The 21,231-nt window shown below is 37.3% G+C and overlaps 2 protein-coding genes across 2 annotated transcripts in view; both read left to right on the top strand.

The window, feature by feature from the left end:
• Positions 1–8,842, top strand: part of LOC309829414 (inositol 1,4,5-triphosphate receptor associated 2-like) — a gene marked incomplete at both ends in the record, with an annotated part of 30,371 nt that extends 21,529 nt beyond the window's left edge. Inside the window, one exon of the mRNA XM_082665294.1 lies at positions 8,659–8,842. Coding sequence (XP_082521420.1) covers positions 8,659–8,842 — 184 coding nt within the window. The remainder of the gene's footprint in view (positions 1–8,658) is intronic.
• Positions 8,843–8,844: 2 nt separating this feature from the next.
• On the top strand, positions 8,845–21,026 carry LOC309829415 (uncharacterized protein; the record flags this gene model as incomplete). The annotated part of the gene is made up of 6 exons (XM_082665295.1): positions 8,845–8,931; positions 9,197–9,359; positions 16,472–16,533; positions 17,623–17,703; positions 18,267–18,363; positions 20,875–21,026. 6 exons carry the CDS (start codon positions 8,845–8,847, stop codon positions 21,024–21,026), a joined length of 642 nt encoding a protein of 213 aa, XP_082521421.1.
• Between the last annotated feature and the right edge of the window lie 205 nt (positions 21,027–21,231).

Consider the following 21,231-nt stretch of genomic DNA (forward strand, 5'->3'; position numbering starts at 1 on the left):
TAAAAAAATAAATATAAAAATATCAGAATACATTGTATATAGTAAGTGTAAGTAATATATCATAAAAGTTTTGTTTCAGCTAGGTGTGTGTGTGTGTGTGTGTGTGTGTGCGTGCGTGCGCGCTTAGTTAAAATATAAAATATTTACTGAGTCATGGTCAAGAAAGCCCCTGAGATAAGTGCTACTGTAGTAGTCCAGGTGAGGAGTATAATGTGAGCCAGGGTGATAGTTATGAAGGTGATATGAAATGGTTGGATTCAAACTATATTTTGAGGATAGATCAGATCTGACTTACTAGTGAATTAGATGTGGGAATACAAGAAAGAGAATCATCCTTGACTTAGGTGGTTTTGGCCTGAAAACTAGGTAAATGGGGTGCTAGATGGCAAAGTCTGGGGGAGACTCAGACGTGGCAGGAGTAAAAAAATCAAGATTTAGCATTAGGACATGTTAGCAAGGAGAGTTGTTGAATTTAAACACACACGCACACCCAAAGCTAAAGCTACTATGCCTCTCAACATGATAATGAAAATCTCTATAGAAGAAAAATCTTTGAAGTTTCAACATTTGTTGAATATCTTTAATGAATGGTACTATCTAATTTTTTAAAGCTTTTTCTAAGGCTGCTGTGCTTCATAAAGTAAATAAATGTTATTGTCTTATAGGTACAAATACATATAAGTGATTAAAAGCTTTAGTATCATTAAATATGGGTTTCTGTTGGGCCTTACAGTCCTTTGGCTTCCCCTTGAAAGATAATGGACACTCCTGATAGCTTAGACTATTCCTGGAAAAGATAAAAGTAGATAAAATTGATGTCTTAAAAAACAGAGGAGGTGATGTCAGCAAGAAGGTGGAATAGGAAGCACTGGACCCTCCTTCTCCCAATGGGTACACTGACTCAACAGTAATACATGAGCAAATTCCTTTTGTGAGAAACCCAGAAACTAATACTTAAGAGGCTCCTTCACCTTGGGTAACCATGATGGGTAACCAACCACATCAAAGATGGTAGGAAAATTCTAGATACCCTTGCACCATAATTCCTGCTCCTGGCACAGTGTTATATGATCATAAGGAACCCCCCCCAGCTCCTAGCTTTTTCCTGAATAGGGAAAGAGTTGGACTATTGTGCCCAACATTCCAACTTTGCTGAGGACTGCCCAAAATACCAACTTCTGTCTTACCTGTCTCAGAATGAAGACAGAACTGGGTGTACTATAGACATCTGGGGGACACTGAGAACAAAGACAATGGTTTGAATTGGCACACAAGCACTCATCATAGTCCCTCCCCCTAGCTCAGAGCAGAGTAAGTGGATAAAAAATTCCAGATCACAGCTTCTCCCTAGGGAAGGAAAGAGTTGGATCACACATCCAACATTCCAGGTATTCTGGGCGGTTCCTAAGAGACTGGCTTCTGTCACACCCATCTTAGAGCGATGATGGGACCCTTATACCCTGGATGCCTAGGTTCCACTAAGAACAGAAATGGTGGGTTGAACCAACATAAAGATTTGAGAGGCTCCTAGAATCTCTGCTCAAAGTGACTGGTAAGGAATTTTTCCTGTATAAGTCCAGTCTGCTAATACTGGGAGAGGTGGATCTTTTTTCTGATGTGAAGATACCAATACAAAGAGTCAAGAAAAATGAAGACACAGGAAAATATGTCTCAAACAAAGGAACAAAATAAATCTCCAAAAACTGTACCTAATAAGACAGAGATAAATGATTTACCCCACAGAGAATTCAAAATAGCTGTCATAAAGTTGTTCAATGAGGTTGGGAGAACAATGCATGAACAAAGTGAGACTGTCAACAAAGAGACAAAAAGTACCAAACAGAAATCTTGGAGCAGAAGAATCCTGAAAATTTTACCAGAAGAGTTCAATAGCAGATGCAGAAGAAAAGATCAATGAACTTGAAGAGAGGTCATTGAAAATTATCCAGTCAGAGGAGTTAAAAAAAAAAGAGATTGAGAGAGAGAATGAAAAAGAGTGAAGAAAACTTAAGGGACTTAAGGGATATTATGATATCCCATATATGTATTTAAGGGATGTACTTAAGGGATATTATGATATCCCATATATGTATTATGGGAGTCCCAGAAGGAGAAGAGAGAAAGAAAGGGACAGAAAGGTTATTCAAAGAAATAATGGCTGAAAACTTACAAAATCTGGGGAAGGACACTAGACCCAGGAGGCCTAACAGATCTCAAATAAGATGAACCCAAAGAAATCCACACTGAGACACATTATAATCAAATTGTCAAAAGTCAAAGAGAGAATTTTGAAAGCAGCCAGCAAAGGGTTTTGCCAGTTACAGGGGAGATCTCATGACTATCAGTGGATTTCTCAGCAGAAACCTTGCAGGCCAGAAGGGAGTGGGATGATATATTTGAAGTGCTGAAAGTAAAGAACTATCAACCAAGAGCACCATACCCAGCAAAACTAACTGTCCCTCAAAAATGAAGGTGATATAAAGACTTTGCCTACAAACAAAAGCTGAGGGAGTTCATTACCACTAGGTCTGCCTTACAAGAAATGCTAAAAAGAGTTCTTCAAGTTGAAACAAAAGGACCATAAACAGCAATATGAGAGCATATTAAAGTATAAGGTTCACTGGTAAAGGTAGATATATAGGCAAACACAGTAAATCACTTTTAATTATAGGATAAAAGTTTTAAAAAAGTATTATAAACAAAAGTATAAAAATTTGTTAATGGTATACTATATAAAAAGATATAAATTGTGACATCAAACATAAAATGGGGGGCAGAGAGGTAAAAGTGTAGGTTTATGGTATGTGATTGAAGTTAAGTTGTTATCAGCTTAAAATAGGTTACTATAACTGTAAGATGTTTTATGTATGTCCCATGGTAACCATAAAGAAAATACCTATAAAAGATACACAAAAGAAAAAGAAAGGAATCAAAACATATCAATATTAAAAAAATCAATGAAACACAAAGGAAGACAGGAAAAGAGGAACAAAAGAACTACAAGACAGAAAACAATTAACCAAATGGCAATGGTAAGTCCCTCCCTATCAATAATTACTTTAAATGTAGATAGATCAAACTCCCAAAATAAAAGACATAGAGCAGATTGAATGGATTAAAAAACAAGACCCAACTGTATTCTGTCTATGAGACTCATTTTAAAAAAAAATTTTTATTTTATATTGGAGTATGGTTGATTTAAAATATTGTGTTAGTTTCGTGTGTACAGCAAAGTGATTCAGTGATATATGTATAAACATATACATATATCCATTCTTTTTCAGATTCTTTTCCCATTTAGGTTATTACAGAATATTGAGTAGAGTTCCCTGTGCTATACAGTAGGTCTTTGTTGATTATCTATTTTGTATATAGTAGTATATATATGTTAATTCCAAACTCCTAATTTATGCCTTCCCGCCACCTTTCGCCTTTGGTAACCATAAGTTTGTTTTCGAAGTCTTTGAGTCTGTTGTTGTTTTGTAAATAAGTTCATTTGTGACATTTTTTAAGATTCCACATATAAGTGATATCATATGATATTTGTCTTTCTCTGTCTGACTTACTTCCCTTAGTATGATAATCTCTAGGTCCATCCATGTTGCTGCAAATGGCATTATTTCATTCATTTTAATGGCTGAGTAATATTCCATTGTATATGTATACCACATCTTCTTTATCCATTCATCTGTTGATGGACATTTAGGTTGCTTCCATGTCTTGGCTATTGTAAATAGTGTTGCAGTGAACACTGGGGGGCCTGTATCTTTTTGAATTATGGTTATCTCCAGATATATGCCCAGGAATGGGATTGTTGGTTGAAATGGTAGCTCTATTTTAGTTTTTTAAGGCATCTCCCTACTGTTCTAAGAGACTCAGTTTAGATTTAAGAACACATATTGGCTGAAAGTGAAGGCATGGTAAAAGGGATTATGTGCAAATGCTAATCAAAAGAGAACAGGGATGACTATACTTATGTCCAAAAAAATAGACTGTAAGTCAAAATCTGTCACAAGAGACAAAGAATATTATAAAACGATGAGTCAATTCACCAGGAAGATACAATTATAAATATAATTGCACCCAATATCAGAGCACCTAAATATATAAAGCAAACATTGGCCGAATTAAAGGAAGAAATAGATAGCAATATAATGTCATTGTAGGAGACTTCAATACCCCGCTTTCAATAATGGAAAGAACATTGAAACAGAAGATCAATAAGGAAGCAGCGCACTTGAACAATACTATAGATACAATGGACCTAACAGACACATATAAAGGATTCCACCAAATAGCTACAGAATATATTGGGGCTTCCCGGTGGTGCAGTGGTTGAGAGTCCGCCTGCCGATGCAGGTGACAAGGGTTAGTGCCCCGGTCCGGGAGGATCCCACATGCCGTGGAGCGGCTGGGCCTGTGAGCCATGGCCGCTGGGCCTGCGCGTCTGGAGCCTGTGCTCTGCAATGGGAGAGGCCACAACAGTGAGAGGCCCGCTGGGTAACTGAGATCTTGCAAGCTGCACAGCACAGCCAAAAAAAAAGAAAAGAAGAAGAAGAAAGATCTCAAACAACCTAACTTTACACCTCAAGGAACTATAAAAAGAAAAGAAAAAACTAAGTCCAAAGTAAGCACAAGGAAGGAAATAATAAAGATCAGAGCAGAAATAAACAAAATAGATAATATAAAAACATTTTTAAAATATCAATGAAACTTGATTTGTTTGTTTTTGAGAAGATAAATGAAAATCTTTTGCTAGGCTAAGGAAAAGAGAAAACTCAAATGAGAAATGAAGGAAGAGACATTAAAATTGATGCCACCAGGGGGGAAATGGGACATAAGAGACTGCTGTGAACAATTATACAGCAATAAATTGGAAAACTTTGAAGAAATGGATAAATTCCTAGAAACGTACAACCTATCAAGACTGAACCAGGAAGAAACATAAAATCCGAACAGACTCATAACTAGTAAAGAGGTTGAAGCAGTGTTCAAAAAACTCCCAACCAGTAAAAAGCCAGGACCAGATGACTTTACTGGTGAATCACCAAACGTTAAAAGAAAATTAATGTCAGCCCTTCTGAAACAGTTTCAAAAAATTGAAGATGAGGGATCATTTCCTGGTTCATTTTATGAGGGCAGCATTATTCTGACACCAAAACCAAAGACATTACAAGAAAACTATTCATCCTTGATGAATATAGATACAAAATCCTCAGCAAAATACTAGTAAACCATTTTAAACAGCCCATTAAAAAGTTGATACTCCGTGACCAAGTGAGATTTATCCCTGGGATGCAAGATGGTTCAACATATGAAAATCAGTTAATATGATACACAACATTAAAAAAATGTTGGATAAATAGCACATTATCATCTAAATTGATGCAGAAAAGCTTTTGATAAGATTCAACACCTTTCATGATAAAAATATTCAAAAAACTAGAAATAGAAGGAAACTACCTCAACATAATAAAGGTCGTATGTGAAAAGCCCACAGCTAACATCATACTCAATGATGAAAGACTGAAAGCTTTTGCTCTAAGATCAGAAACAGCTCAAGCATGTTCGCTCTCACCACTTCTATGCAACGTAGTACTGAAAGTACTAACCTGAGCAATTAGGCAAGAAAAAGAAATAAAAGGCATCCACATTGGAAAGGAAGTAGTAAAATCATCTCTGTTTGGAGATGATGTGATCCGTATATAGAAAGACTCCACAAAAAGCAGTTAGAACTAATAAACAAATTCGGCAAAGTGGCAACATACAAAATCGACATACAAAAATCAGTTGCATTTCTATACACTAATAATAAACTTTCTGAAAAGGAAACTGAGAAAACAATCCTATTTAAAATAGTATCCAAAGAATAAAATAAGAATAAACTTTAAGGAGATAATGACTTGCATACTTAAAACTATAAAACAACACTGAAATAAATTAAAGAAGATGCAAACTAATGGAAAGACATCTTGTGTTTATGGATTGGAAGATTTAATGTTGTTAAGATGTCTGTACTACCCGAAACAATCTACAGATTCAATGCAATCTCTACCAAAATTCAAATGACATTTTTTTACAGTAATAGAAAAGAACAATCCTAATATTCATGTGGAACTACAAAGGACCAAAACAATCTTGAGAGAGAAGAACAAAGCTGGAGGTATCACACGTTTTGATTTCAAAATATATTACAAAGCTACAGACCAATGGAATAGAATAGAGTGTCCAGAAATAAACCCTCACATGTATGGTCAACTGATCTTCAAGTAGGGTGCCAAGAATGCACAATGGAGAGTGGATAGTCTTTTCAACAAATGATACTGGGAAAACTGGATATCCACATGCAAAAGAATAACGATGAACCCTATCTTACACCATATACAAAAATCAACTCAAAATGGATTGAAGACTAAAACATAAGGTTTAAAACTGTAAAACTCCTAGAAGAAAACTTAGGGGAAAAGCTTCATGACATTGGTCTTGGCAATACTTTCTTGGATATGAAACCAAAGGCACAAGCAACAGAAGAAAAAATATGCACGTAGTTCTACATCAGACTAAAAAGCACACAGCAAAAGATTTAACAGAGTGAAAAGGTAACCTATTGAATGGGGGAAAATATTTGCAAACCACATATCTGAAAAGAGGTTAATATTCAAAATATAGAAGGAACTTCTACAACTCAATAAAAAAACCCAATTTAAAAATGGGCAAAAGAATTGAATAGACATTTTTCCAAAGAAGATATAAAATTGGCCAACAAGTACGTGAAAAGATGTTCCACATGACTAGTCATCAGGGAAATGCAATTAAAAACCACAATGAGTCATTCACAATGATGAATGAATCACACCTGTTAGGAAGGCTATTATAAAAAAAAAAAAAAACCCAAAAGATACCAAGTGTTGGCAAGGGTGTAGAAAAATTGAAACCCTTGTATACTGTTGGTAGGAATGTAAAATGGTGCAACTGCTATGGAAAACAGTTTGGAGGTTCTCAAAAAATTAAAAATAGAACTACCATATGATCCAGCAATCCCACTGCTGGGTATATATCCAAAAGAATTCAAAGTAAAATCTCGAAAAGATATTTGCACACTCAGGTTCATTGCAGCAATAGTCATAATAGCAGAGATGTGGAAACAATCTAAATGTTCATTAAAGGTGAATAAATAAAGAAAATATGGTATATACATACAATGAAATATTACTCAGCTTTTTTTAAAAAAAATGTTTTTGAAAGCTTTTCGAAAAAGAAGGAAATTTTGCCACATGTGATAACGTGGATGAATCTTGAGGATATCATGATAAGTGAAATAAACCAGTCAGAGAAGCACAAATACTGCATGATTCCGATTATATGAGGTATTCAAAGTAGTCAAACTTACAGAAGCAGGGAGTAGAATGGTGGTTTCCAGGGGCTTGGGAAGGGCAAATGGATGGTTGTAATTCAACGGCTATAAAGTTTCAGTTACACAAGATGAATAAGTTCTAGAGATCTGCTGTACAACATTGAACCTATAGTTAACAGTACTGTATGGTACACTTTAAAGTGCTAAGAGGGTAGATCTCATGTTAAATGTTCTTAACCACAATTTAAAAAAAAAAAGAAAAAACTGACTACATGCTGTTGGACAATGCTCAGTAGAATGTGTGTTTAGGTTGTTAGGTTGTTTTTATTTTTGGTTAGGGTTTTGTTTGTTGGCTTACCATAGTGGTGAAGCATTCTCTGAAACCATCTTTGTCTCTCATATGGTCCTTCTTGTAATCAGGGCTGGATTTATGTCAATGTACAATGGGATTCTGACTATGTATTAACATTTGAGAGGTATGCACAAGGCCTAAACCTGACAGTGTCTTCCTCACTGCTTTGAAACTCCCAAAGGTTCTCATTCATTTGAGCTAAGACCCTTATTCAGGTCCCGTTGTTTCCAGATAGCCATTGATATATTGATATATAACATGGTTTAAATAATCTCATCAGCTAACAGATGCATTTTTATATATTTGGGGAATTAGGGTTGGATCCAAAAGAGAAGTAACATAACAACACTAAGAGATTTGGGGTGAGGAAGAAAGGGAGGGGAAAGGCTTTAGAAAAGAGAGGACTGCAGTGGAAATACTAACAGCTAACTTTTGTCTGTTCTTGGGAGCAGCCCTTCCTGTGCTCATGGCACATAGTTATACCATGACTGACAATTCTTAAGGAGAAAGGCTAAGGTCCTGAAACAAAGCACTTATTTCTTTTTTTCTCTCTTTTTTCTTTTCCCTTCTTCGCTTTTCCTTTCCTTTCTTTTTTTTTTTGAAAAAGCTAGCTGTGCTATGTAAATATGGTACCTGTCACAGTGACCTTATTGTAGTGCCAACGTAGCTAAGTACTATTAATGTAGCTTGTGGGGAACTGAATATTCCAGTGTAGAATAGGAAACTAAATGTTCTTATCTGTAAAGTGAGGTTATCAGACTAAGTGATCAATACGATTGCTTTAATTAAAATTCTATATTTGTGAAGCATTTTTCTATATTGTAAATACTTTCACTTTTTCCTCTCATCTCTGAGGAAATATATTAAGTTTGAATTTGTCATAACTTCCCAGGGGGTGACTCTTAGTTGAAATGTCACTGACAGCTTGTGGTTTGGACTTTTTTTTAACTAGGCAGAAACAACTAGAAGCCATCACACAACTGCAAGAGGATGCTGTCAACCAGGAAGCCATCCTCAGGAAGAAGGTCCAAGAAGCCAGCCAATGGTTGGAGGGGGCAGCGGAGCAGGTAAGGTGGCCTTTGACTACATTATATGCACAGGAAGTCTCCTCAGATGTCCTTAAAACCCTGAAGTAAAAATGGAGGAGGAACCAAAAAAACAAAGAGGAACTGCAAAGTTCAGTCCCTCTCGACTAGCAGTGAGCGGAGGAAGTAAAGGGGGAGTTGTAAGAGGCGGTGTCAACAGACTGCTGATGAAAGAGGCAACTTTGCAGAAAGAGGCGACTTGACATACCAAGACTTTTGCCGCTGTAGAAATAGCTCAGGCATACGAAGCCCATGCAAACACAGAATTGCAGAAGTTCAGTGGAGGCTTATCACTGCCCTGAGAAGAAAAGCACATTTTCAGTTTCGTGTGCATAAGAGTGAGTGCTCAATTGCTTTCTTTCCCGGCCACCCTGCTAAAATCCAGCATTAACTGTCGGTATCCAGGTGGAGGATGGAGATCAGGCAGCCCACTCTGCCAGGGAAAAAGCTAAGCCTTTGCTGCGTAAATTAGAGGAAGCAATTTCGGATCAACGAAATCTCCAGACTATAAATACTGAGTTAGTGAACACTTGCCAGACACTTGAGCAGAAGACAAGAAAACCGAAAAGTGAGTAGCAAGTATTTGTTATGTCTGAATTCGGTCCACTCTGAGGTGGGGCAGAAGGACTACAGCCATTTTTCTAGATTCCAGCTGCTATCTTATCACTGAATTCATGATGATGAAATGGCTCCAGAAGCAGTGTTATGGGCTTCCAGAGAGATCTGCCTAGTGGCTAGGTGGATGGATTTAACCATTAACTTTCCCTTTTGGTTGTCTACTACAAGCTGGATTTTTCCATGACTGTTATTTCTTTAAAAATTAAACAAAACCTCTCAATATCTGTAAAAGTAAACATGGAAAAAAATCTTGTATGCATGAGATAGTTGAACTTGGAAATTGTTTACATATTCTACTCTGACTTTATTAGCTGGTTTGTACCCATCATATGGTAGAAGAGGCCCTGCCTCTCTATTTTCTTTTAAGCAGTAATTTTAGAGTTGAGCAAAATACTTATGAATTCAATGTGTATCAAAATATTATATATGTGTGAAAATTCTTTTAAAATTTTGTGTTGTTCACCTATATATTTTACTTTAAAAACTAGAACATTTGCCATTTTACCTAAAAGTAGATAAGCGTTTACTGAGGACTGGGGGTGAGAAGACAATTGTCAAATTACAGAGGTCAGATTATTTTTAAGCTTATTTTATTCTAGAAACATGGTTCAGTAAAAATGAAGCTTATGTATGTGACCATTTATCAGACAACTGCCTTTGTCCAGCCAGCTTCTCGTTCTAGCAGTATAAAGGTTCTTTTTATAGAAAGTTATTGGTTTGGGTAATAACTAAATAGAAACTTAAGGTAAGCTAGTGATGGAAAATTTCAGACTTGTGTTTGTTTTGGATTTATTGTACCCTTTCTACTGTTATCTGAGAAAGCTCTTTAAGAGTTTAAAGGAATTGGCTAGTTCTAAGATAGCAGTGGTTATTCAACACTTTATTATTATTTTTATTTCTAAGCCTTGTAGAACTTGATCATTTTCAATAACAGTAAGTGTCATTTTACTCTGCTTAACTCTGTCAGACAATGTAAAGCATGCTTTAAATTACATAATCTTTATGTTATTTTTTTTGTATTGCTCAGAGGGCATTGGAGAATGTCCCCTTGTGATTGGAGTTGTTAATTTTGAGCCATGAACATGCCTTCGTTAAGGCATTCCAAATTTGGTTTATGGTGTGTTTGCTTTAGACACTGTGCTTAGAGGTCCAATCGTTTGATCCAGTTATTTTTATCCTTTGCTTAAATCAATATTATACCCCATAGTTTTATAAAACAAAGGATTTATCCCCTCCTCCAACCTACTATGGCTTGTAGTACCTTCTTGGAAAAGTCAGCCTTTGTAACTTATTCCAAAATATACATTCTCAATGTTATGAACTTGCTGGTGTCTTCCCAGTCTATCCTCAGGGGATAATTGGTCCAAGTATCATTTAAAATAGAATATGAAAGCTGCCCTATGTTGAATGCATGTATTTTTTTCTGGCTGGATAAAGTAGGGTGGATGCTTCCTTTCTGTCTTGAATTGCTCACAGTCTCACAGGCTTTATTAGCTCCTTTACTTGTTAGTATCTTTTGCTGCCCAAAGAAGGCATACCTATCAACATTTTGCTCTTAAGACCCTTTGCTTACGAAGATCTCTCCAATAATGCCCTTAAAAATCAACCTTTATAAGAAGAGGGTAGCACATATTTTCAAAAAGTCTATAGAGTAGATGTTCCAGATAGACTGTGAACAAACGTCAACAAGGTAGGACAGTTACAACACAAACACATCCTCACACATTCCACCATGACCACTGCCATCACATACTGTTTGAATTCTGAGTCAGACAACAAAACTGTTTAAATCCACTTAGTTCTTGTGAAGCTTTCCGGTTAGCTTCATAAATTCACTAAGTGTTACGGCAATTGCTTTCTGCTGCATCTAAGACAGGGTCATTAGCAAATTGTGTGAGGATGCAGTTGTTGTGTCCAAATGTTTAGGTCAATGACAATGTTCACAAACTGGAAGTAGGAAGTCGCTTATGACATCTGATGAGATACCTGAGTTTAATGTTGAATAAATAATATTGTTCCAGTTTTCAGTTGCCATCAGGACTGAACTGATTTATGAGGTAATTAGTGTGCCTGCTTGCCCCCCTGAAATGCACCATTAGAACTACTAAATTTCTTGAACGGTAACATATTTTCTTTCTTCTGCTTCTTCATATGTATCTAAGTATCTTAACAAAGGCAACAGTGCATATGTAAATGAATGTTTGCTTTAAAAAGGAATAAAGCTTCTTAGATCTAGGGCATGCATGCAACATATTAGGGTGAATCCAATGTGCAGGAAACATAGACTAAATGATCTAATCCAAGCTATCACCCCTTTAGTATTCATCCTTTTTTGCCCTTATCTACGTAAAATCTTCATTGACTTGCTTATTCAACAGACAATGAGTGAAACTGTATTTCCTTTAGAAACCATAAATATTTCTTTGGAGAGAGAGCCTGAGAAGCTCCTGTATATTATAATTCCTTATTTGAACATAGTATCTGATATGAACTTTATAGTTAAGAGAAGGCTTTCACCTAGATGAACTCACTGGAAACTCTCTTCTAGCTTGCTATTCTTAGCGTGGAGGGCATGATGTGTGGGGCAGATAACAGCCTACGGTTTTGAGGATGAATGCAAGATGAGAGCCACATGTCCTGAGCAGTCAGTACACAAGAGGGAAATGAGACAGGAAGGGGGATTCAGGTGATGGAGACACTTAAACACAGGTGTTGGGGTGAGCACCAAGGAGAGAACCAAAGTCAAATACAGCTTGCTGGACAGCTCTGATGGGATGGGGGCCTACATTTTCCCAAATGAAAGATGCAGGTATGGATGAAATAATCTAGGAGAAAGTATTGCACAAAGATAAAGAGCATGGGATTTGAGGTTAAACGAACCTAGATTCTAAGTCTACAAAAGACTTTGATAAAGTTGGGCAAATCTCTTTCCCTCTCTGAGCCTCAGTATCTTCTTCCAGAAAATGCCAGAGTTGTTAATTTACAAATAACGTAACAAATGCAAACAGTGGCTAATGCTTGGCCATACTGGGTACAGTCTATTCTGCTAGAGTATGTTTCTATCACGTAAATTGTCTCTTTCATGATTGACAAATGGGTGAAGACGTGTAAGGATAATATGAGCATTTCATTCACAATTTTCCTGGGTCTAGGACCTGGATTGGTAGGAATACAACTATAACCTTCAGCAGGAGAGGAAAAAGCCCTCAGCTTGGCTGCTAACAGGCAGCAGGAGACTTTCACCTTTATTTTAAGAAAATTAAAAACAAGGGTCTGGGCTTCCCTGGTGGCGCAGTGGTTGAGAGTCCGCCTGCCGATGCAGGGTACATGGGTTCGTGCCCCTGTCCGGGAAGATCCCACATGCCGCGGAGCGGCTAGGCCCGTGAGCCATGGCCGCTGAGCCTGCGCGTCCGGAGCCTGTGCTCCGCAACGGGAGAGGCCACAACAGCGAGAGGCCCGCGTACCGCAAAAAAACAAACAAACAAACAAACAAAAAAAACAAGGGTCTGCACCTGGGCCTCCCTCCCAGAGACGCGCCATCCCAGCCCCGCAGAGCTCCGTTTTGCGGCAGGTTGTATTCCTGCCCGCGTTGCTGTAGCAGCCCCACTGCCTCAGAGTTCCACTTCCATCTGCATTTTCTCAGCACCCCACCAGCACTGTGCCATTTAAAGTGTCACCAGCATTTCCACTCCAATGTTTTTGTGCATTTCTAGCATCCTGGGAGTCAGCCTTTAGCCATTTTAAGTTGCATGTCTCAGTGATCCATGTTATCTTTTTAAGTACTACTACTAATTGTGCTTGTTAGCGCTCTGGTTACAATGTTGCATATACATTTTTAGTGGTCTCTTCCTAACCCTATTTATTTTATAAGCCCCATTGTTTTCGTTCTTGTTGTAGTTTTTTGTTTGTTTGTTTGTTTTTCGGTACGCGAAAACAGTTCCTCCCCACTTCTACCTTCACCACCACAAGGAGCAACCACTGATCTGATTTCTATCACTGGTGGGTTAGCTTAGGCTGTTCGAGAATTGAGTTATACAGTACATACTTTTGTGTGTGCGTGTTTCCTTGAGCGTAGTACTTATCTATGTTGTATTTATCAATGGGATGCCCTTTTCATGGTGGAGCCACATTTCTTTGTAAGAACATTCCACAATTTGATTATCTTTTCTCCTATTATTGGACATCTAAATGATTGGGTTGGCCAAGATGATTTTCCATAATCTTATGGAAAAACCCGAACGAACTTTTTTGGCCAACCTAATATTTACAGTTTTGGGTTGTTAGGGAGAAAGCTGCTATGAACATCTGTGTATAGGTCTGTGTGTGGACCTGTGTTTTTGTTTAACCTAGGATAAATATCTAGGAGCAGAGATATTAGATCATAGTAGAGCTGTAATTCTAACTTTTTAAGAAACTGCAAGCGGTTTTCCATAGAGTTTGTAGCATTTCACACTCCTAGCAGCAATGTGTGGGAGTTTCAGGTATCCACAACCCCAGCATTTGGTGATGTCAGTCTTTTTCATTTTCTCTACATGACGGAGTATCTCACTGTGATTTTAATTTGTTGGGCTGATTAGCCATTGTATATCTTCTTTGTGAAGTATCTAAGTCTTTTGCCCTTTTTCAAATTAGGTCACTTGTCCTTTTGTTACTGAGTTGTAGGATTTCTTTTCTTTATATATTTTGGATACAAGAACTTTGACAGATACGTGGGTTGTGAATTATTTTCTTCTAGTCTATGAATTTCAATGAACTTTAATATTTGTAATGCACAATTCTATAGAACATTGAGTAACACATTATATTACAGTGTTATGAGGTCCATAATCCATAAACGTCAACGCTTATTGATACCTAACATTATTACAGCTCAATATCATGGTTTTGATTTTCAGCAGCCAATTAATCGCAGGGCCTTTGCCTGAAAGCTTTAGTGCATAGTCATTTAGAAAGTTGTTTTATCTCAGCTTCCTTCAAAGAAAATGTATCCAAGACAACTGTTCTCATCCTACCTCACAGATGGCAACAGCAGGGGAAACAGTGGCCATTGTTTTAGTTGCTTCCATGTGAAACCTAAATGCCCTAGAGACATGGCAGGTCCAACTCCAAACACATAAAGAAGAATGCAAAGGTACATGCAAATTACCGTCATAAGCCAGCTTGTTTCGCCTTATGAAACATATGAAAATAATTGCTACCCATTGCACAAAACATCTGTTGAAATGAGGTTTACAACTTGGAACTTGTTTTGAGATGGACTATTTCTAAAAATCAAGATTGCCTGGTGGGAAAGCAGATGGGCAATTTAGACAGTCTTATACTAACTCATTATTTCTTCTGAAGACAAGCTTAATTTGGAAATTCAAAGACAGTGTTTTGAGATACACAACTTCAGAAGCATAATGTTGGCCACTTCTGAAAACTTTGATTGCTGTTGCTCAGATATAGGTCAGGAGGAGGACAGAGGCTTACTTCTTAATACAGTTAACACAGAGAATTTTTAAAAACTGAATCTTTACTAGAGTTCTAAGTATTAAGAGTTTAATTTTTCTTAACTTACATATGTTGGAAATAGTTTAAAAATATATTTTCCTCCTTGTGGGCCTCATAAACACTGTCAAGCTTAATTGGGAAATGTTATTTTTACAAAAAAATATTCTTACAAAATAAATTTTACATGGGGAATTTTCCACATAATTGAAGCTTTTCAAGCTCTTTATCCCTGAAAAATATTTATAATTAGATTCTGTAATTTCCACATGTATTAGCATTATTTTCATGGCGCAGAATTTCTTCAGGCTACTGAGATATAAAACTGTTGGTCTTTAAAATAAGAAGCACCAGATTTCTATGTGTTTTGGACACCAGAGTATCTGCTGTTAATTTTCCTGGCTGTTAGTGGGTTTTTTTTTTAAGTGGCAGCTATTAATACACCTCCATCTAACAGAGCTTCGTACCCTCATTTAATTTTTGTTTTTAATCATCTGTGGGCTGAGAAAACAGTCAAGCTTGTGAGAATTATGTATAAATTCAGAGCCCACTGTCTGAGTGAACTGTGAGGATCTGCCACATGGATAAAGGGCATGGATATCAACATCTATTTTGGTTGTTCCCAAGATTTCAGCCTATTTTCTGGTTCTTGGCTATCTTTCAAAGGGTATAGATTGTCAAATAAGTAATATGTTGCTATTTAACTTAAGAAGTTAAATAGGTATTTTTATCACTTTCATTATTCCAGAGAGGACAATTTGGAAGTTACTGGGAAGCAGATTTCAGTTAAGTAGAGAGACACATATTTTTAATTTCACAAAAGAGTATAGTGAACGGAGCGTTGTCCTATGAGCCTGATCTCGGCTCCACGAATAACCATTTATCCACTTAAATCTTCAGGATATCAGTGTCTTCATGATCCCAGACCTACTTGTAGGAATCTGAGATTCTATGGCTCCATTTCCAGGGCTTCCATTGCTTGTAGCTCAAGCAGAGGCTTATTGAAGAGACAATTTCCCCATGGGTAGGAGGTTGGACCGAGTGACCTCTGAGGTGTATTCCCTTTTTAGCATGAATAATTCTGTGACTCACTTCTAGAAGATAATTCACTTGCATCTATCAAGGTTAATTTTAAATACTCAAGGGCAATAATGGTTTAGTTGCTCCTACCTGTTTTATTTCTGCTTTCCCAGTTTCACGAGTCATGAGTTGAGAACGTCATTCTCAGAAGCCGTTGTTTTCTCTTTCCTTTCCTCAGGCCTCAAATTGAAAGCTGTTAAAAGTTTATGAAATGGGACTTCCCTGGCGGTCCAGTGGTTAAGACTTCATTTGCCAGTGCAGGGGGTTCGGGTTCGATCCCTGGTCGGGGAGCTAAGATCCCACATGCCTCGGGGCCAAAAAACCAAAACAGAAGCAATATTGTAACAAATTCAATAAAGACTTTAAAAATGGTCCACATCAAAAAATCTTTCCACATCAAAAAATCTTTAGGAAAAAAAGTTTACAAAATGAACTAAGGGAAAAGGGGGTTACGAATTGTCATATTAATCTGGTTATAAATTCTCTTTATAGCAACAATTGAGTCACTAAGAAAGAAGTTAATTAAAGGACAACTCCACGGCTTGCTGTTTCAGGTAAATAGCAAACAAAAAGACCCAAACCTCTATGATATGTGTTTACTGTGGGCAAGTTGTCCAGTTGGTGTTAAGATTTTGAAGCTAAGTTATAATATATAATAATTTTAGCCATAAAATTAAATAATCAAGTTAGAAAAGATGCTCTGGTAGACTTTGTTTTCTTATGCACTGAAAGCATTTAGCAAAACAGGAGGGGAGAATGCACATGAGTGCGTGGCTCCTAATAACATCTTTCAGAGAGGAAGCATTTCAGAACTGTATCTGTTAGCAAAGGGCCAGTTTGCTAGTCTTAGGCACCTCCTTTCTGAGACTCTTGAGTGGACTTTGATGGTTGCTGTCTCTTTTCTCTCCTATCTGAATTAAACTTTCAACTCCTCTCTGTCTGGATGTCTCAAGATATCCATGGTACAGTTAAATGTATTTCTTTCCCTTTTGACACTTGGTGAATTTCTCCTTTCTGTTCATAAATAAAGAACATAAGGAACAGCAAGGTTGGCACTGGAGGGAAGGGGCTGGAGGAGGAAAGAGAGAAGGGTGATATTTGCATGTATCTGTTTCTAGGGCATAATGCAGGCACATCTGTTTAAGGAGAAAAAAAAAATTCATGTAGGAGATTAAGCTAGGCAGAGTGCCGAAAAATCCCCTTACAATAAGTTGAACTGGAAAAATCTCCATAATCATCTCAAGAACACCAATTTTCTATTACAATGTAACTGATAGACATGTATCTACCTCTTGGACAAAAGTCGCAATTTCATTGCTGTAGAAATTTCACAGACAGCATTTTCACTCTCTGAGTTATGTCTCCAACAAGCTTCTTTGGTCTCTGCTTGAAGATTTCAGTGACAAAGCCATTCAGTTTCCTGTTCCTGATCTTTGGATTTCATTCCTAGAACAAGTAATGGGGAAAATGCAGTGAGAGGTTTACCATTACAAACTTGTTCCCTTAATGAAAAATACAAGATAAAGAACTAGTCCATTTTCTCCTTCTCAGGTAGCATCACATCTTAAATCTAATGTATTTTGTATCTGTCACTCTCCCATCATTCTGTCTTTGAATGCACTCCACCATTTTTCTCATGACAGAGCTGTTTAGATGAGGAATTTCCTCACTACGATCCCTTGTCCTGCACGGATAGAATTCATCAACCTCTCCAGGAACAGTTGGTGAGTTTAAGCTTTTTGAAACTATTTAAGTGCCAATTGTGAATCTCCTATTATGCCAAAATAGAAACTTAAGTCCAATGTGTATTAGAAAGTTAGAATTCTAAGCTATACTGATTTTCTTGAGAGGGTATCAGACAATGCAAGATACCTATTTTTTTCTTTATCATGTGCACACACACAATTTTGATAGGCCCTAGGAAATGGTACTATTTAAAATTTTTGATTACGGTATCATGAAGAAGAATTATATAACTAAACTTGCCCCTCACTCATATTTCTTTCCTCAAAGACTGTTTATATGAAAGTGTTGATTATTGGGAATTGATGTTATCTTTCTGTTAAATTATTGAAGAGTGATTTTTAACAAGAATTACATTTTTACTTATAAGCTACGTCCCTTTTGATCCAAAGCATGAAAACTTTGTTACTTGATGTCATTTATTTTCTTCTCAAACTCTCTTGCGGGAGAACAGTGATATTCTGTCTAATTTTGGAGATGAAGAGAGATTATGAAATATATTACAGCCCTTTGGAAAGCTAATAGTACTTGATATTCTGTTCAGAAGCAGTGTTGCCATAAACGATATAGTGGTCAAGAAGCAAGAATACATCAGCTACCCCTGACCTTCAGACATACCTGCTGGTACACACCTCTGCTGGGTAAGCGTGGATAGACCCTTTCCTATACCCTGTCAGACACAGCTGGGGGTGGGGTTCTTCTTGAGAGGGAAAATAATTAATCACAATTGTATAGCAAATGTTGGAAACTTAGATGTTTATCCCTGAATTCAATCAGTCAACTTATATTTGACCACCTACTCTGTGCAAGGCACTATTTTATGTATACTAGAAAGTGAGTCCTAAAGTAACTCACAGACTATTAAGGAAGTAAGACCTGGGTTCAGAGAAGGCTCTGTAGAAGAAATGAGTGTTGAACCAGGCATGGAAAGACGGGCTGCATTTGGAAAAGCGAAAAGCATGGAAAAAGTATTCCAACTGGGGAGAATGACATGAGGGGGAAAAAAATGCAAAAGTTTTAAGTGTTTGGAGAAGAGTCCATGCTGGATAAGTCACTGGGTCAGGATGGAGTAGAATTTAAGTTTGGAGCATGTTGTAGGTCACCTCATGGACTATTAATGCCAGTCTAAGGAGAATGAACTTTATCTTAGGAAACGCTGAAAGTGGTGGTATCTCTCATCACAACCTGGATGTGCTTGAAAGCAAAAGTTAATGGTTGGTTCCGAAATGACAAAAGAAATGGGATGATTATCAAAATAAATTTAAGAAGGAATAAGAAGCAAGTAGAGTGACTTGTGGATCATTTCAACCAGAAGAGAGAAAACTGCTACCACTACTAACAAGTGGCCAGTTTGTGTCAGACAGTAGATAAGTGCTTTACAGAGACGATTTTACCCACACTAACTCAGTGATGGTAACAATACTATGGCAGCACTGAAAGAGTGCCCGCTATGTGCCAGGAACAGTTCTCTGCTCTCAGAACTGTATGTTCACGTACCTGTTAATTCATTTAACCCTCACCATATCCCTGTGAGGTAGATGCTAATGTAATTCACATTTTAAAGATAAGGAAGCAGGAACACTGAGTAATTTGCAGACCTGTATGTTCATGTACCTGTTAATTCATTTAATCCTCACCATATCCCTGTGAGGTAGATGCTAATGTAATTCACATTTTAAAGATAAGTTAGCAGGAACACTGAATAATTTGCCTAAGGTCATGTGGCACTTAAAAAAATTTTTCTTTATTTAGTTTTGGCTGCATTGGGTCTTAGTCGTGGCAAGCAGGATCTTTCGTTGCAGCGCACGGGCACTTCATTTCGGCACGTGGGCTTCCCTTTAGTTGTGGCGCGTGGGCTCAGTAGTTGCAGCGCACGGGCTTAGTTGCCCCGAGGCATGTGGGATCTTTGTTCCCCAAGTAGGGATCAAACCCGAGTCCCCTGCATTGGAAGGTGGATTCTTAACCACTGGACCACCAGGGAAGTCCCCATGTGGCACTTTATATGTAAGTAAACTGAGGCTGAGTTGGTTTAGTTATTTATCCGAGATCACACACCTGGTTTATGTGTCAGGGTCAGGATTTGAACTAAAAATTGTGATTAATTTCAAAGCCTATGTTTTTTCTATTAAATTCTGCTGCTTCCTATACTCAGAAAAACGTGACAAGACAGTTTCCTCAAAAAAAAAAAAAAATTGCCACCCTATTTCCTGCACTCTTCAGTGGTTTACAATTACAATGTCAAACTGTTTTTCTCTTTAGGAGTTGATAAACTGTTTCTGTAAAGGGCCGGATAGTAAATATTTGAGGTTTTGCAGGCTGTACGGTTTCTGCAGCAACTACTCAGTTTTGCTGTTGTAGCCCACAAGCAACCTTGGATGATACTGAATGAATGGGTGTGTCTGTGTTCCAATAAAACTTTATTTACAAAAACAAGAGGCTGGCTGGATTTTGCCCCCTGGTAGCAGATTGTTATTGACCCCTCTAGTTGCTTACTAGGTAAGGGTTTCTGTTTCTCCTCCTTCACCCCTACCTCCTGCTTAAAAAAGTAACTGACATTTCTACCCCTCATAACTAGGCATCAAAATTTAGGGGGTGGGGGGTTGTAATGTTAAAATGTTAATTGAATAGATAAAGAAGATATGGTACATATATACAATGGAATATTACTCAGCCATAAAAAGGAACGAAATTGGGTCATTTGTTGAGACGTGGATGGATCTAGAGACTGTCATACAGAGTGAAGTAAGTCACAAAGAGAAAAACAAATATCGCATGTTAACGCATATATGTGGAACCTAGAAAAATGGTACAGATGAACCAGTTTGCAGGGCAGAAATTGAGACACAGATGTAGAGAACAAACGTATGGACGGCAAGGGGGAAAAGCGGCGGGGGGTGGTGGTGGTGTGATGAATTGGGCGATTGGGATTGACATGTATACACTGATGTGTATAAAATGGATGACTAATAAGAACCTGCTGTATAAAAAAATAAATAAAATAAAATTCAAAAATTCAAAAAAAAATGTTAATTGAATTGAACTGACTTTTGTTTTTTCAGAAATGGTCTAATCTCCCAAGAGGAAAAGAAATAGTATATATATATAATTTGAACCATTAATTTCTATATTTATTCTCTTCTGTTCTACTGCAGATGCCTTGTATCTGGAGAGTCTTACAGCAATTCCAAGACTAGAATTGACACCTTTCTCATGTGTAGCCAACCGAATCCATGCTTCACGTGAAAGGCCCAAATATGGAGAAGTAGAGGAAGGTGCTTTGGATGTGACTGGAAGGCACAAGTAAGTTAAAAGGGCAAAATACACTTGGCCTACTTTTCGTGGGTGGCCTATTCCTATTGCCTAAACTTTTAATCAGTAAAAGTTTCATATCTTGACATCACGACATCTTTATTGTGGAACTTTTATTGTGTAACTTCTCTAACTTTCTGAAAATTGACAATTTTAAAACAAAGATACCTTTATAGTTTTCTCTATAGCTCTTTTGAATT

This window comes from Grampus griseus (genome assembly GCF_964374135.1).
Source record: "Grampus griseus genome assembly, chromosome: 11".
NCBI lineage: Eukaryota > Metazoa > Chordata > Mammalia > Artiodactyla > Delphinidae > Grampus > Grampus griseus.